We start from the raw sequence: 17,285 nt of genomic DNA on the forward strand, positions 1-17,285 counted from the left end.
TGGACTGGACATTGTTATATATGATGGAGTTTTTCGCCTGAATCTGTCAAATATTAATGGATTAGACATCATTAATGTAATATTGACTGTGTATATTGTATATACTTATTGGATATGATTTTTCTTATATTAGTTATAACCTTTTTTAAATTTTAAACAAAAAAGGGGAAATGTAGTGGTATTGTGTTCTCCACAATATTGTGCACCCTAATAAATGTATCTGGGGTCAGAGAACAGACAGCCACTAGAACAAAACCAGAAATGGTGGCTAGAAAATGGGTCAGAGCAAGCCATAGCAGGTTGAGCAGTGGTGGTGCACTCCTTTAATTGCAGAATTTGGAAGGCAGAGCTAGCCAGATCTCTGAGTTCAAAGCCACTTTAGAAACAGCTAGGCATGGTGACACACGCCTTTAATCCCAGAAATCCAGCCTTTAATCCCAGGGAGTGATAGCAGAAAGCAGAAAGGTATATAAGGCTGAGGACCAGGAACTAAGTAAGTTAAGCATTTGGCTGGTTAAGCATTCAGGCTTTGGAGCTGAGAGCCATTGGGATGAGGACACAGAAGCTTGCAGTCTGAGGAAACAAGACCAGCTGAGGAACTGGGGAGGTGAGGAAACAGTGGCTTGTTCTGCATCTCTGATCTTCCAGCATTCATCCTGATAACTGGCCTCGGGTTTGATTTTATTAATAAGAATTTTTAAGATTCCAACTACATCCTTTGGTGCCACTTTTCCTGCTCATCCCAGCTGCAGCTGCTTTCTGATACCGAGAGGGACATATGTAGTATTTGGTTAGTAAAAGCACTTTCACTCAGAGTAATTGCTGAGGAGAAAATCTAGGAATAGCACCTGTCTGAGGAGGAATTAAAACTTAGTTTGCACAAGAAAGAAGCTTGGCACCTGTCCTCTGTCTGGCCTTGTAGGCAGTCTCCTTGGGTCAGTGGGAAGTAACTGCCTTAACTCAGTAACTAGCAAATGGCTAAAACCTCATCCCAGGAATGTGAGCAGTAAATCTCTTAAATTAGGGTCTTGCATAAATAACCCAGGAGAAGGTAAGGAGTTGAGGATTTAATTGGTAGTGGTTCTTTTCTCTATCTGTGGGTGAGATGAGCTAATGTTTATTTCTCTGCATTTGTCCTTGGAAAAAAAGGTATCTTTGCTGAAATACTTTTGTTTGGAGAGTGTCCCTGGCCAGATATATGTTAATGAAAAATAAACACAGCTGGGGACAGTTGTCCAATTACCCCAAATGTATAGGGAAAGTTGTGCCCAAGACTGAGATGCAATAGTGAGATTACATGTACAGGTAACATGGAGATGCATGGTAAATGGGGAGAATCACAGCTGTTATTGCACAAGAAGTTTACAACAAGAGACTGCCAGTTCATTCAAAAGGCAGTAATTCTCTAATGCCTTGCTTGATGGTTTCTTCTAACAGAACCCTTAGTTCTGATTGGTTGACCTTCTGAACTCTGTTTTTAGTCACTGCTGTATACTCTCATGGACTTTTGCTGCCAGCGGCTCTCAAAAGGAAAGTTAAATCTTATTCCTGTTTTTATGCCAAGGCTAGAAGAGAAGTGCTTGACAGTGTAATTTCATATTGTTTCCAAGACATCTACCAAAGTTCTCTTCTATTTGTGACATGAGTGTGTGTGTGTGTGTGTATATATATATAGATAGATAGATAGATAGATAGATAGATATATAGATGTATCTGTAATTTACTCAGCCTATTAAAGTATTATATATATATATATACACACTTAAATGTATCATATGAATATGACAAATAACTGTTCATTTTTCCTTTTGTGTGTTTTTTGTTTCTTTTAAATATTTTTTATTTATGCATATATATACACTTGTGTGAATGCATAACACTAGTGTGCTTGTGCCTGTAGAGGCCAGAAGAGCGTGTCAGATCTGTTGTTCAAATCCTAGATGATCATTTAATAAAAAACCCAGAGCCAGATATTGGGGTGAAACCTGAAAGATCAGAGAAGCAGAGCAAGCCACAGCCAACCTCATGTTGCCGACTTCACAAATCCTCTGACTGAAATCCTCTGAGTCCTCACCCAAATGGTTCTCAGCTGAACTGCTTTAGTTGCTGTTTCCTAACACCTAATGTACCTTTCCCCTCCCAGTCATGCCATTTCTTGGGATTAAAGTCATGAGTGCTTCCAGTACTGGAATTAAAGGTGTGTACCACCACTGCCTGGCTGTGTTTCTAGTGTTGCCTTGAACTCACAGAGATCCAGACAGAAATCTTCCTCCAAAGTGATAGGATTAAGGGTATGTGCTACCACTACCTGACCTCTGTGTCTAATCTAGTGGCTGGCTCTGTCCTCTGATCCCCAGGCAAGTTTATTAGGGTACACAATATATCACTACACAGATCCACTGGGATTGGAGTGACAGGCAGTTGTGACACAACTTGTGTCCATGCTGAGAACCAAACTCAGATCCTCTAGAAAAGCAAGAAGTACTCTCAACTGCTGAGCCATCTCTCTAGCCCCATTTCTTTTGTTTTTGAGACAGGATTTCATATTTTTCAAGCTGGGTTGGAACTCACTATTTAACCCAAGATGGCCTGGAAGTCACAATGTTCCTTCTGCCTCAGCTACCTAAATGCTGAGATTACAGGTGTGAGCCACCATGCTTGGCTATTTTTATTTTTATCAGGACATTAATGTTCAAAGGGATACATTCTTGAGAATTTGATCAAATAGTCACCACTATCCATATTGTGGTATAACTAGTTCCTACTGCTTGAGATGCTTCCTCATCTAATTTGTTTTTCTGTCTGATAACCCTCCAATTACTTCTGAAGCTCTAGTCACCGCATCTCTTCTTCCTACTGCCTCAGTCAGATACCATACTTTCTTTTCCTCAGTCCCATCTCACTTTGTCCATACCACCATTTATACAAAAATTGTACTGTATTTGAATTGCACCTTTCTGTGTATAGAGTCAATCAGAAATCCTTTGGAAACAGGGGACTTAATTACTTTCTTTTGTTTTCTCATCCCCAATACAATATGTTTTCTACATAGAACTTTTAAATAAATGATTGTTGAATTAGTGACTTTAAATATGTTTTTATTTATATTTATTTTATTTAATGTGTTTGTTTTGCCTGCATGTATGTCTGTGCACCCTGTGTGTGTAGGGCCCTCAGAGGCCAGAAGAAGAGGTTTTACCCCCAGAAATGGAGTTATAGATAGCAGTTAGCTGCCTTTTAAGCACTGGGAACTGAACCTGTGTCCTCTGGAAAAGCAGCCAGTGGTCTTAACTGTTGAACCATCTCTCCAGCCCTGAATTAGTGACTTTTTTATGAGCTGAATATGTTTCTGTTATTACTCCCCATTTCATTATCAGCTGTTTATTACAAATTAATTCTTTTTCATCATTTTACTTTTCTCCTAGTAAATTCCTCATCTATGCCTGTCTGCTGCTGTTCTCTGTGCTACTGGCCCTTCGTTTGGATGGCATCATTCAGTGGAGCTACTGGGCTGTCTTTGCTCCAATATGGTTGTGGAAGTTAATGGTCATTGTTGGAGCATCAGTTGGAACTGGAGTTTGGGCACGGAATCCTCAATATCGGTAATACTGCTTTATAAAACCCACTGGTCTATATCTTGAGAGAACAAAATCTTGGTGGTTCTCACTAGAGATACCATAAGGTTTTATGAACACTGCAGTTTTGCAAACATTTCTCATCAGTGTTTTAAAAACTTAGATGCTTGTTATGAAATTTTTTATAAAAATCATAAAATTATAAAAATATGTTAGTTTAGGTGATTTAGTGCCTAGATAGCCCAGAGATATAACCTCAAACATCCCAAATACAGAAATGCTATACCATAGCAGAATGAGAAGCACAGAAACACTCTGTATGACTTCTCCAGTTTACTTTTAGAACTAGGGTTCCCTTTCTCCTACTCTTCTAGTTCTGGGGTAAACTGGTAATGATATCAGGGAATGAGCTTGCTCCAAAGGCCATGAGTCCTTCAGATAGGAACTAAGGAATGAGATAAACTGAGAATCAGATGTTAAGAAAGAAGGCAGATCTTTGGGGGTCATGGAAGTGGAAGTAGCCTGGTGTGACTGGATTCTATGGGAGTCTCTCCCATTCCTTTCTCATAGAAAAGGGAGGCAAGGGGAGAAAGTGGAGAGTGAGGGCCATTATAAACCTCCATGAAGAAGATGAAGAATGCAGTTGTTCTTGAAAGGACAATGAAGAAGGTAGAGAGACAAACAGCTGCTTAAGGAAAAAAGTATAGAAGATGGGGCCACTTCAGCTTTAAAAATTCTTGATTATCAACTTTTCAGATAAGATAGGAAAAAAACAGACAGTGGTGATGCATGTCTTGAATCCCAGCACTTGAAAGGCAGACCCAGCACTTGAGAGGCAGAGGCAGGTAGATCTCTATGAGTTCAAGGCCAACCTGGTCTATAGAGTGAGTTCCAGGACAGCCAGGGCTACACAGAGGAACCCAATCTGGAAAAAGGAAAAAAAAAAAAGCTGTAGTTTAGACTATGTAAAATGCATATCCCATAGGTATGTAGGACTTTTAAAAGGCTACACACTAAGAATCTTAGCAAATGAAGGACATTTTTGTGTGAATGGTTTTTGTTTTGTTTTGAGATTGTAATAGAATCTTTCAAGATTTTATTTTTTGAGGAAGAGTTTCATTGTGTAGCCCTGTCTGTCCTGGAACTCACTTTGTAGACCAGACTGGCCTCAAACTCACAGAGATCCACTTGCCTCTGCTTCCCAAATGCTGGGATTAAAAGCATGTAGCACCACTCACTGCTCAGCTATTTTTTATTTTTAATCATGTGCCTGTGTAAATGTATGCCCTGTGTATGAGGGTACCTGTGGAGGCCAGAAAAGGGTGATAGATCCCTGGGGCTGAGTTATAGGTGGTTGTGAGCCACTCAGTGGGTGTGCTGCGAACTGAAGTTAAGTCTTCTTGAAGAATTGCAAGCACTCTTAAACACTGCACCATCTGTCCAGCCCCCATCTGTAGTTGTAGATCTATCTCTTTTTTTATGACAAAAATTTCAGATATCTAATATTTGTTTCTCAAAAACAAATTAACTAATTGATACTTGAAAGTTTTATACATCTTTTCTTTGTTTTTATACTTTTCAAGTAAGGAAAGAAATTGTGTTTATAGCTGGCTAGATGTATGTTATACACTGGTATAGTCATTCCCCTGTGACCATTAATCAGCAGTATGCTAGTGAGTCCTACAGGAATTACCTGTGACTATCTTTTCTCTTTGTTCTAATTTCTAGAATATTTACCACCCATAGGTCAAGTGTGTCAGGAATGGTTATCTGTATTTTGAATGAAAATTGTAGGCCTTTCCAAATGCATTATAAACATTTTCAATTTTAATGTATTCAAAGTTTATGTTTATGTTTATACAGCTAATTAAACTTATTTTGTTTGAGCACAACATTAACTTTTTAATTTGCAGGTTTTAATTCATTATTATACTGGAATAAAGATTAATGAAAGACTTTTAATTTTTTATTTGCATTTTAAAGTAGCATCTAAGAAAATTGACATATTTTCTTGAATGTAATTTACCCTTGCAAATGAAGCTAAAGTTATATTTCTAGTATTGTATGAATTGTGATTTGTATTATTTTTAATTCAATGAGTAATGAAGATCAGGCTCGAACTCACAGAGATCTGCCTGCCTCTGCCTCCCGAGTGCTGGGATTAAAGGCGTGCGCCACCAATGCCCGGCTGGAAGTAACTTTTATAGTTGAGTTTAAAGTTATGAATATAAAGTTATGAACATATTCCTGGATATTTGAAAGATTGTCTATTAAAGATAGGTTTAAGAGCTCTCTACTTCATCTTTGTGTTTTTTCATATTTACAGTTGAAATTCAGAATGTGAATTAAGTTGGTATTTGCTGTGGAATTTTTCCTTGTACTGAGGATTCTGAACTGTGTTTTTTCTTTCTTTCTTCTCCTTCTATCCCCTTTTAGAGCAGAAGGAGAAACATGTGTGGAATTTAAAGCCATGTTGATTGCTGTGGGAATCCATTTGCTCCTGCTAATGTTTGAAGTTCTGGTCTGTGACAGGATTGAGAGAGGAAGCCATTTCTGGCTTCTCGTCTTCATGCCATTGTTTTTTGTTTCCCCAGTATCTGTTGCAGCATGCGTCTGGGGCTTTCGTCATGACAGGTCACTAGAGGTGAGATCTGTGTATTTAACCAATAGTCCCAAGAGAGAGGAATAGTGATAGAGCTAGGCCACAGGAGCAGTACATAGAGTATCAAGAAGGACTTGATCTTGATGGATGGGGATCTTACTATTATAGAAGTGGTGAAAATCCATGGAGTGAGTGTGGCTGGTAGGGACAGGTACACTGTGGTGGGAGAGTACCTTTCTCAGCCCACTTTTATTCTCTGTAGTTCCTAACAACCTTCAGTAAACCCAACCAATTCTTATTTGTATTTCTCGCCTCTGGCTACTTACCAGAGAATGCTGAAAAAGTCACTTGATTGATGGACAAAACCATCATAGGTTTATGGTCTGTAGCTTCAGCCAGATATTGGGTTAACAGTGTCAGCACATTCTTGATCTCAAAGAGTAAATATCGATTTGTTGTTAGGAATGAAGAAAGCTGTGTTCTCTTTATGGGTAAAGCACAGGTATACACATAGTATATTATCTACAAAATATATTCAGCACTAAAATTTCATGAGAGGTTCACCTAGAAGACAAATATGTAACAGTGGTTCTTAGAGTTGGGGAGTCAATATGGAAGCAATAGATCTAGTTGGTGCAGTCTAGTACCATCTGTCTGTGCATATGACCTCTAATTTCCCAGAGATATTTGAGGCTTTGCCCTTCTTAAAAACCTCCATGTTCTCCATCTTCTCTTTGCAAGCCTGTCTCCTCAGCATTTGTTCTGGAAGTTGGCCACACTTATCCCAGAAACTTTGCACATTGTACCCTCTCTCTGTCTCTGTCTCTCTCTGTCTCTCTCTCTCATCTGAAAGAGAAAAGAAGTTGTCGTGTTTTTTCTATTTACAGAGCAGCTCTTCCATACTACTCTGTTTCCAATGCCTTATTCCTTACTTAATCTACACTTACTCAGCCCTATTTTATTTTCTCCAGGACCTATCACAAATGCCTGGGGCCCAGTACAGTGGGTTCCTTTCAGTAATTTATATTTTCAGACCGCTGACCACTGTATGTTAGCTTTTGCACCTCAGTGACCAAAATACCTCAGAGAGACAGTTTAAAAAAAAGAATTAAAATGTGACAGAGTAAGTAACCTTCCAGATTGAGGTGAGATGGTCCTCAAGAAATTGGAAAAGAAGGCATGGGATTTAGGGCAGAGTCCTGGGTAGAAGGAAAAAGAAGTTTGAGGGTGGTGATAAATATAGATGATTGCCAGTAGGGGCAGAAAGGAGGCTTGGAGGAAATGTACTGTAGATTATCTGTTTTTCTTTTTTCAAAAAAGGTCACTGTCTGGCCAACAGCACTCAGATCTTAAACAATGAAATGGCCAAGATACCAGCTGACTATAAGGATGAGAGAAAAGACTTGTGCATAATTCCCCTAAGCATGATAATACTGTGCTTCTCTGTTAGGGGGAAAAAACAGAAGCAGCACAGTAGTGTTAACATTTTACCATCTTATAATTTGCATTGCCTACTATCGTGTTAAACACATAACCACTGTATTAAATGCAACTTGTTTAACTGGTTCTTTTCTTCGTTTTTAGCTAGAAATCCTGTGTTCAGTCAACATTCTCCAGTTTATATTCATTGCCTTAAGACTGGACAAGATCATCCACTGGCCCTGGCTTGTATGTAGCTTTTTAAACCCTTAAACAAATATTTTATTATAAAAGTAATTTATATTTATTGCAGGAGGCTTTTAAAAACCAAGCAAGCATGAGCAGCAAGCAGCCTAATGATAGTACCAACACTGGGAGCTAACATAGTGGGTTTTATCCCCTTATACACAAGCTGTTGAAGTTCCTTTGTGTGTAAGATTTTGTATCCTGCTCTTTTGTTTTAATATAGTATAAGCATTATAACATTCTTTATTGATTCATAAGTCGCATTTATGAAACATATTCTTGTTTCTAGATGTTTCAGTTGCCACTATTATTTGTGATTTCAAAATGTTTCCGTGCATATATATTCTTAAGTTTTTGGAATTTCTAACTGGCATCCTAGTTATATTTGTTTATGGGGAACAGTCAGACCTTTCATTTTGTATTTATAATATGTAACAATTAAAACAGTTTTATTACCATATCTATTACCTCAGACATTTGTCATTTGTTTGTGCAAGCAATGTTCAAAATGCTATCCTCTTTTAGCTATTTTAAACCATTTAATTATTATCAATCATAATTATCCTGCTATTCCATAAACACTACAAGAATTTTTTTTTTTATCTCAAACCTCTGGTGTGTTTTTGGATATAAAAATCCTTGTTTAATATTTTCTTGTTTTCTTTGAAAGTATTCTAGAAAAATTATTACTGGGTTATAAAACAGAAAGTTTTAAAAAAATTTTAAAGATTTTTTTTAAGACTTTATTATTTTTATGTATATGAGTATTTCCATGATGTATGTCAGTGTAACATATACCTTTAGTGGCCAAGGAAGCCAGAAGAGAGGGCATAAGAGTCCCTGGGACTAGAGCTACAGATGGTTGTAAGGCACCATGTGGGTATTGGGAATTAAACCCAGGTCCTCTGCAAGTCCAGCACGTACTCTAATCCACTGAACCATCTCTCTAGCCCCAAGATTGAAACTTTTTAACAGATTTATTTCCTATTTATATGTTTAGTTACAAAATAATGGGGTTAATTTTAACATTTTTATGTGAATATCATTCATTGTTGTTTGCCTAAATTTGCCCCCATTACCCTCTCTTGTTCCCCCATCTTGCTAGCTCTTTATCCTCTCCAAACAGATACCTTATACTTTCATGTCATGTTTAAATCTAATTCCACATATAAGAGAGAACATATATTTGTCTTTCTTTTTTCATGTTTTACACTCTCTTGTCCCTGCCTTTAGACCTCTTCCTTAGCTCAGTTGGTAGAATGTTTGCCTAACATGCAAAAAGCCCTGGGTTCAATTCCCATTACTGAATAAGCCAGGCCAGGTGGCACATGATTATAATACTAACACTTGGGAAGTATAGACAGGAGGATCAGAAGTTCAAGGTCAGCCTTGGCTACATGCAAGTTCGGAGCCAGCCTGTGCTACATGAGACTGTATCTCAAGGGGTTATACCAGTTTTTTAAATTTTGGATGGATTGTGTTTTCAAATGCTTAATGTATATTTGGGGTAAGTGTGTGTGTGTGTGTGTGTGTGTGTGTGTGTGTGTGCGCGCGCGCACGCGCGCGCACGCCATCCATTTGTGTATGTTAGGAAAAAAGAAATCTTGAACTCCACATTAAGTAGAGGGATCCTAACTCTTAACCCTATTCAGAGCCAAATGGATGAAGCAGTCTGACTACGTATATCTTATAATTGGTGAGAGCAAAATAAGCTGTTAAAATCACTATCCTTCTACTCATGAAAGGAGTATCAATAAATTAATGCCATCACAGATGTGCTTTAGAAGAGCTATTGGAAGCTATACATAGACAAACTTTGTGGCAAACTTGTAATCAAGAACTCTAAGCTATTCAAGAGGCCTAAAAGTTGTGGAACAACGCAAATCACAGGTCTAACATAAGATGTCAAAATTTTAGCACTCTCAGAGGAAAAGGGAGGAAAAATCTTTAAAGCCTGCAATTAAGTGAAGCAGTCTTTATAAATGGCACCAGTAATATGATATATAAGACAAAATTATAAATTTAGACTTTGTAAAATAAAATAAAGAAAAAGACAGATCACTCACTGGCTGAGGAAAAGGTTTTGCAAGTACATGTCAAAACTTTGACTTCTGAGTAATATATACAAAAGACTCGATTAAAAAATAAGGACTTACTCATATGCACACATACCCATACACATATACATAGGTGATTGATGGGGTGAGTGGCTGTGTTGTTGAATAACTCCAAGTGAGAATAATAGTGAAGAAGTGAGTAAGTGAGATTAAGTGTGAGTGAATGAATATGTGAGAGACTAACTGAGAGTGAGGGAGGAAGTCTGCAAGTGACTGTGAGAGTAGAGATGTGTAAGAAAGTGGAAATGAAAATTTGACAGAATGAGAATGTAACAGTGAGGGAGACTGAGTGAGCATGAGGGATTATTTGACTAAAGGAATATGTGAATGAGTGATGGGAGGAAGTGGGGATGTAAATGAGACTAAGTATGAAGAACTGAGTGGAGAGTGAAAGCAAGGGAGTGTAAATGAGTGAGAATAAGTAGTGAGGAAGAGACAAAGTGGCTATGACAGTTAAGGAAGAAATCATTCTGATGTTATGGAATATGTGTATGAGTGAGAATGAGTAGGAATGGGAGAGATAATTATATGAATGTCCAAGAATGAGAGAAAATGAATGGAGTGACAGTGGGTATGTGAAGGACAGTGAGGAACTATGAATGAGCATGATAGAATGAATGACTGTGGGAATGAGGGAATGACTAGGTATGCATGCATGGTTGAATAAGTGATTGAGAGTATATGTATAATAGTGAACATGTTAGAGAGCAAGAGACTGGGAATAAGTGAGTGAGAATAAAGGAGTGTGGGAGTGACTGAGAGTGAGGAAGCATGGGAGTGAGTGAAAGATGAAATAGGTGACTTGAGAGTGTGTTAAAAAAAAAAAACCTGTCTCAAAAAAAACAAAAAAACACCTTAAAATATGTAAGGTTGTTGCCTAAGGGAAGTGGGCCTAAGGGCAGCATTTCCTGGATAGAATCTCAGGGTGAATATGATGTTTCCAATGCTATCTCTGTGGCAGTCCTGGGCAGGAGGACTGTCTGTAGCCATGCTTTCCCTACTACCTGAACACAGCCAGCAAAGTGATAACGGTAGCCACCAGAGGATGTAGGGAAGCTCTGAAGACACGTGTTTCTATCCCTCTGCAGGTTGTGTGTGTCCCTCTGTGGATCCTCATGTCCTTCTTGTGCCTGGTGGTCCTCTATTACATCGTTTGGTCCGTTCTATTCCTGCGTTCCATGGATGTGATTGCAGAACAACGCAGGACACATATAACCATGGCACTGAGCTGGATGACCATTGTTGTGCCTCTTCTTACTTTTGAGGTAAGCTTTCAACAGGAAACCTCTTGTGCTACCACACCCCACCCTTATCTGGGATTCATCTGTTATAGCTAGGTAGGTAGGTATACTGCTATCCTTATGGGAGACAAAAATTCCAGAGGGAATTTAGGAGAATGAGAATGTGCTTATAGAACTCACAGCCAGCAGTATAATTCTGTAGCTACAAGGCATCTGCCCATGTCCACCTTCTGCTTTCTAAAAGTAAGTATTAGATATCCTGGTTTTGTATTGAGTTTTGTGGGGAATTCTAGACTAGATACTGTAATCAGAGGCTTTTCTTTGTCCCTCCTGGTCCCCAAGATACTATTTACTCCTTTGAACAAACCCTGAGAGGAGTTTCTCATAAAGCTCCCAGCAGTGGGAATCTTTCAGCTGAATGAACTTTTGTTCGGCCCTAGGGAAGGATGCAAAATCTCCCATGGTCTTTTTTCCCTGGATAAATGGTTTGTTGCTGTTACCTGTAGTGGCCTTCCCTCTTCCCAGACATGACATGTGTGACATAGGGAAGGGTTATAACAGAGACAGCTGCAGACTTGGTCCATTTTTTGGTGACACATCAATACCATCTTGATTTTGTCTTTTTCTAGATCCTGCTGGTTCACAAACTAGATGGACACAATGCTTTCTCCTGTATTCCAATATTTGTTCCCCTGTGGCTCTCATTGATCACACTGATGGCAACAACATTTGGACAGAAAGGAGGAAACCACTGTACGTCCACAGACTAAGAACCTTTCTGTGTGTGTTAGGTGGGGGAGGTCTGTGCCTGTGCTATGCTTTATGAAAGGATGAATCTTAAGGACCCCAGTTTAGAAGTTGTTATGGGTACTTTAAAGATGGCGAAGGAGAGTGGTGCTCCACAGGAAGGGCATGTTTTCACATTTGCTTTGGAATGCTAGTCTGTATTATACCTCATTTCCAGTACACACTACAAATAGACAAGTGGAGGTAGGACCAAACATGGCAGGTGTCTTTTTCGAGTTCCCATTCTATCCTCCTTAAGAGTGGGCTCTAGATCCTTTCCGGATCCATGAAAAACCCACATCTCCCACCAAAATGCCAAGAGTCATCCCAGCTCTAGTTCTACCCATCTCTCAATGGAATAGAGTCTTTTCCATTTCATGGAGCTAGGCTACTCTGTCTTAACGAATATGCTATGGCATGCACTTTGGAGGTGGTCTTTGAGGAGGGTACCATCCTCATAAGGCTGTAAGTTCTACTATGTGTAACCCAGAGAACTGCCCATCTGAACAGCCTTAGAAGGGAAAAGCCTAAACTGTAGTGCAGGCTGGGCTGCTATTTGTATTCTGGGAGAGCCAACACCAAGATGACAGTCTCCAATGAAATAGGGAGAGCACACCCCAGTTACCTTGTTTTAGGGGTTCCCATGAACTCAGACTCCACTCTGGCCAATTCCTTCTTATGTCTACTCAGATTTCAGATAATTATAGGAATACTTTGCTAAAATATCACTCTGTCACCAAGTAGTTTAACCTGGATCTAAAAAATTGGAAGGAGGTGGCATGGTCTAGGTTTTGCCAGCATTTGAGAACTGCTATCCATAGTCAGTGGCTCTGCAACTCCAGCTTGCATCTGAAATAATAGTTGGTTAAGTAAAGCTGTACTCTTTAGCCTACCTCACTGTTTTTCAACTACGAGCTCTAATTGGAGGCTGGAGAATCACTTCCCAACATGCTGCCACCACTGGCCTGGGGTCCCACTCTAAGAACTTTGGAGCTAAAAGTCTAAATTCCTCTGCTTATTGGGCAATTAGATCCTGGCTAGCCTTCACTTCTGAGGAAACTGAATGAAGTGATACATAATACCAGTAAAACTCATTGTTCAGGAAAGAAATGTGACATTAAAGCCTAGTGTTTGAAAGTAAAATTTCTTATTTTTCAGGGTGGTTTGGTATTCGCAAAGATTTCTGCCAGTTTCTGCTTGAAATATTCCCATTTTTGAGAGAGTATGGAAACATTTCATATGATCTCCACCATGAAGATAATGAGGAAACAGAAGAAACTCCCATTCCAGAACCTCCTAAAATTGCACCTATGTTTCGCAAGAAGGCCAGGGTAGTCATCACCCAGAGCCCTGGCAAGTATGTCCTCCCTCCACCCAAATTGAATATTGAAATGCCAGACTAAAGCACACCTCTGGGGCTGGAGTGTGAATGTCCTGGAATGTACACTCCTACTTCCTTTGCTCCTGACCCAGGCCTGGAACTGTGGACCTCCATCTGAAGTCTCATTTGCATTGAGTGCCAACCAGCCACTCATAACAGAACATAGGTGGCAGGAACTAAAGTGTCTACCAATATGGATGCCAGTGACACATCAGAGAACCCACTTCTTTCTGTATGGGTACCTGAAGTGTGTTCTCATTTCTGTGGTTCCCACCTAAGGATGACTGCTGCCTAGACCTGCAGAAGACACATCTGTGGTCTTGGCAAATTTTCTAGTGCTAAATTCCTATCACAGTATTGGAAGATGTGGTTCTTATGGGATCACTTCCATTTGTGACTCAACTGTGCTGCTATAGGTAGCCAGTAGGGACTGTAACTAGGTCTGTATACACCTGTTGTGTTCAGATACAGCCCAGCCTTGCTTTCCCTGTACCTGCTTTAGGCAGGATGACAGCAGGTTTGCAGGGTTTCATCAGTGAGCCCTTCCCAATGGCATGATTCCATGCCTGTATAGTATTTATACAGCTATTTTAGCATTGTAATATACAGTGTCAAATCCTACTTCTGTACAGCATATTCTCTGTTAAAGTATTTTTTTACAAGCTTGTGCTGGAGATAGATGGGTAGAAGCAGATGGCTCAAATGCTTTGGCCTAGACAGATGCCCCACCTTCACTTACTATGACCACCAACACCCTGGAGTTCTTTCTCTTGTATAGTAGCTGCTCCTGCTAGCACAGCTTCTACAAGTGATTAACGGTCTGTGCTTGTTCAACATGGAGGTAGGAGAATGAGCTTAAAATCCCAAGAAGTGAACCCTCCTTAAGACCAGGGCACAGGAGAAGGTTTCCAAGGCAAGTCAGAATAGCTAGGGACTTCTGTCTGAGTCCAGAGATGTCTACCCACCTGCAAGAAAAATTAGACATATTGGTACTTAGATGTCATCACCTGTCAGCAGTTTCTCCAGGTTCTGTTGGTATAGCCAACCCTAAACCCATCATACAAGAACAATAGCCTTTAGTCTAAATCAAATGATTCACAATGGAAGTAAAGGGAGCATTGATCTTCCTGATCAGGAGGTGCAATGGAGTTGCATGGTCACCTGATCAGTGGCTTCAGTCACACATAATTGAATTCTACTATGACCCTGATCCTACCCCTGGCACAGGCCTCTAGCAAGCTTGTTTTTCAGGAGAAAGGGGGAACAGAGTGTAGGTAGCATTTTTTGCCTGGTTTGTTAAAAATGTGGTTAAATCCACTATTTTTGCTCATGTAGTTGTTCAATAAAGTGGTTCATTTTACACGTGTACTGTGTGTATTTCACTTTATGGAGAAACTGGAATTATTCTCACCCTATGCCAAGAACATCCTCTGGCTGCCACAGGCAAGTAAAGTAGGCAGGTAGGGTGAGCATCCTTCACTGAGTCTCTTCAAGAAGCAGTAGAGGGTATACAAAGGGAAAAACAAAAAACAAAAAACACCTACCATCCATCTGTAGTGGCTACATGATGGCCTTTTGCCATCGTGAAAGCTTTGGAGGCCTTCTAGACTATGCCTGTGGTTCTAGAGCATGCCTGCAATTGCAATGCACAGTTTTGTCTAGCTCTCTTAGCTGTCCCTGCAGTTCAAGAGGGATTTTACTGGGTGATCTTTCAGGTCATGGTTGACAGCAACTGACAGGCAAATCAAATAATTGCTGTTGGTAAGTGATACCCTGCATGTAGCCAGAGATAAGGCCTGAATTCTTTCCTTAGATTTCAGAAAATTCCTTGTTAAGTCAAAGCAATAGCTGAGACTCAACTTCCAAGTGCTTGACTCCTGTTTTATGCACCATTAGTTCTTTTCTCCCTGTGGGGAAATTAAGAGGTTTCTGCTGCTACTGCTTAAGCCTACTGCTCCCAAAGGCCTGGGACTCTGGGGTCACTCTTTCTCCATTGTGGAGATTTTGTTTATTCATAGAAAATGGGGTGGTATCTGGAAGAGTCCTATGTGGGAGGACAATGGGATATCAAAGCTACTTTGAGTAGACATCTCTGCTCATCTCTTAGCACCACACCCCAAATGAATGATTGCAAAGATGAAATGCAGGTACAAAACCCAACTCATCTTTATTGATATGTTTCCTGGTCAAGGGGATTAAAGTTAGCCGTGAGGGCCAGCTGCCAGATTTTCTGTCCTTTGTATAACTGCAAAGACCCAGTAGTAGTCTTGCTTAGGAAGGATACATATGCAGGTGAAAGATTCAGGAAGCAGGCCATCATCTACATTTCTATGGGTGGTGACACTAATAGGTGGCTGATGCTCATGTCTACATAGCCATCTATCATTTTTTCTCCTGGCCAGTAGCATGACCAGCTTTGTTAGGAGGGTCTTTAGAAGATTTCATGCTACCCTTTATTTGTGTGATGGTCAAAAGAAGCACATATCTATAGCTCAATCATTGTTCACTATCCTTGAATTAACTATGCTTTGACAAGGACATGTGGTCTGTGGGTTCTGACCAGGACCCTTGTATCGCTTAGCCATTACATTCCTATGATATTGCCAGACTTGAAGAGTGTTAAGACATGGAAGCATTCCATGGCTTGTGCTTAAACTTTGGTATATCACGTTAAACAGTAAAGGGAAATGATGTCTTTTTTCATGATAACTGTGGAGCAAAAGGTTCACATGCTGACATATCACTTTTCTTATATTTTTGGTTGTGAGCCTAGCCTTTAATGGCTGAGCTATCCCTCCAGCCCTGACATATCACTTTTCTAACCAAGACATTTATGAGGTGGCTGGCTAGATATGTTGTAATACCCCTCTCTCAGGAAACCTGGAGTCACTTTATAATACCTTTGGCAGTATCCTGATCAAAGGGTGCTACTACCTACATTACACTCTCGTGTCTACATCACCCAAAGGCAGGCCATCACTAAGTATGGCTAGAGAAGAGGAAGATGATCTAAGAGGCTTGGGACTAGTTTCAGTTTGGCAAGGTACATTTTCCTCCAGACAAAAGGGGCCCCAGGATAAATGTAACCTACATGGCAGCTCATAAACATCTGTAATTCCAATTCTAGAACTGATGTCCTCTTTTTCCCTCCTTGGGCTCTTGCACATAAACTAATTCACACACACAGAGTGATATTTGTACTGAAATGTGATTTTATTTGTATATTAATAAAGTTTCCTTGGGGTCAGAGCAAGCCATAGCAGAAGCTGGGTGGTGGTGGTGCATGCCTTTAATCCCAGCACTTGGGAGGCAGAGCTAGGCAGGATCTCTTGTGTGTTCAAGGATATAGCCAGCATGGCAACACATGCCTTTAATCTCAATACTAACCATAGAAGACCTGGAGGTCTGTACAGACAGGCAGTGACAAGGAGGTCATATGGCTCGGATTACAACCAATGAGAGGCAGAACAGAAAATGGTAAGGTTTTCAGCTCTCAGCTATTGCTCTGACCTCTTGGCTTTTAACTCTGCAATTGGCTGGCTGTGTGTTTGTTATTTAACAAGATGGTTACATCTACACACACGCACACACACACACACACACACACACACACACACACACACACACACTTTACTAGTATCTATTTACTAGATCCTATCTTGTAGCTTGTTGGGCCTATTTATATTTCATTTAAATATTTTAGTGATCTGACATTGGGTGGCCCTATATTTAGATGGGAAGATGGAGGCTCCCCTGTGATCTTAAGTGCAACTCCCCCCTACCTCCACTGTCCCCCATTTTTCACCCTCATTGTATAGGACCCAGGTCCTTTCCTCTGCTGAGGCAATGTTCTATGTAGGAAAACACATAAGCTCTCTCAGACCTGGATGCACAAATCAGTTATCACTTATCACCTCT

At 40.0% G+C, this 17,285-nt stretch overlaps 1 protein-coding gene across 1 annotated transcript in view; it reads left to right on the forward strand.

Annotated features, from left to right (window-relative positions):
- Positions 1 to 14,733, forward strand: part of Tmem185a (transmembrane protein 185A) — a 34,237-nt gene extending 19,504 nt beyond the window's left edge. The window contains exons 2-7 of the mRNA XM_036174576.1: positions 3,426 to 3,602; positions 6,012 to 6,219; positions 7,762 to 7,845; positions 11,048 to 11,224; positions 11,830 to 11,953; positions 13,145 to 14,733. Coding sequence (XP_036030469.1) covers positions 3,426 to 3,602; positions 6,012 to 6,219; positions 7,762 to 7,845; positions 11,048 to 11,224; positions 11,830 to 11,953; positions 13,145 to 13,389 — 1,015 coding nt within the window. The 3' untranslated portion in view covers positions 13,390 to 14,733. The remainder of the gene's footprint in view (positions 1 to 3,425; positions 3,603 to 6,011; positions 6,220 to 7,761; positions 7,846 to 11,047; positions 11,225 to 11,829; positions 11,954 to 13,144) is intronic.
- Positions 14,734 to 17,285: the final 2,552 nt, after the last annotated feature.

Source organism: Onychomys torridus, chromosome X (assembly GCF_903995425.1).
Source record: "Onychomys torridus chromosome X, mOncTor1.1, whole genome shotgun sequence".
Taxonomy (NCBI): Eukaryota; Metazoa; Chordata; class Mammalia; order Rodentia; family Cricetidae; genus Onychomys; species Onychomys torridus.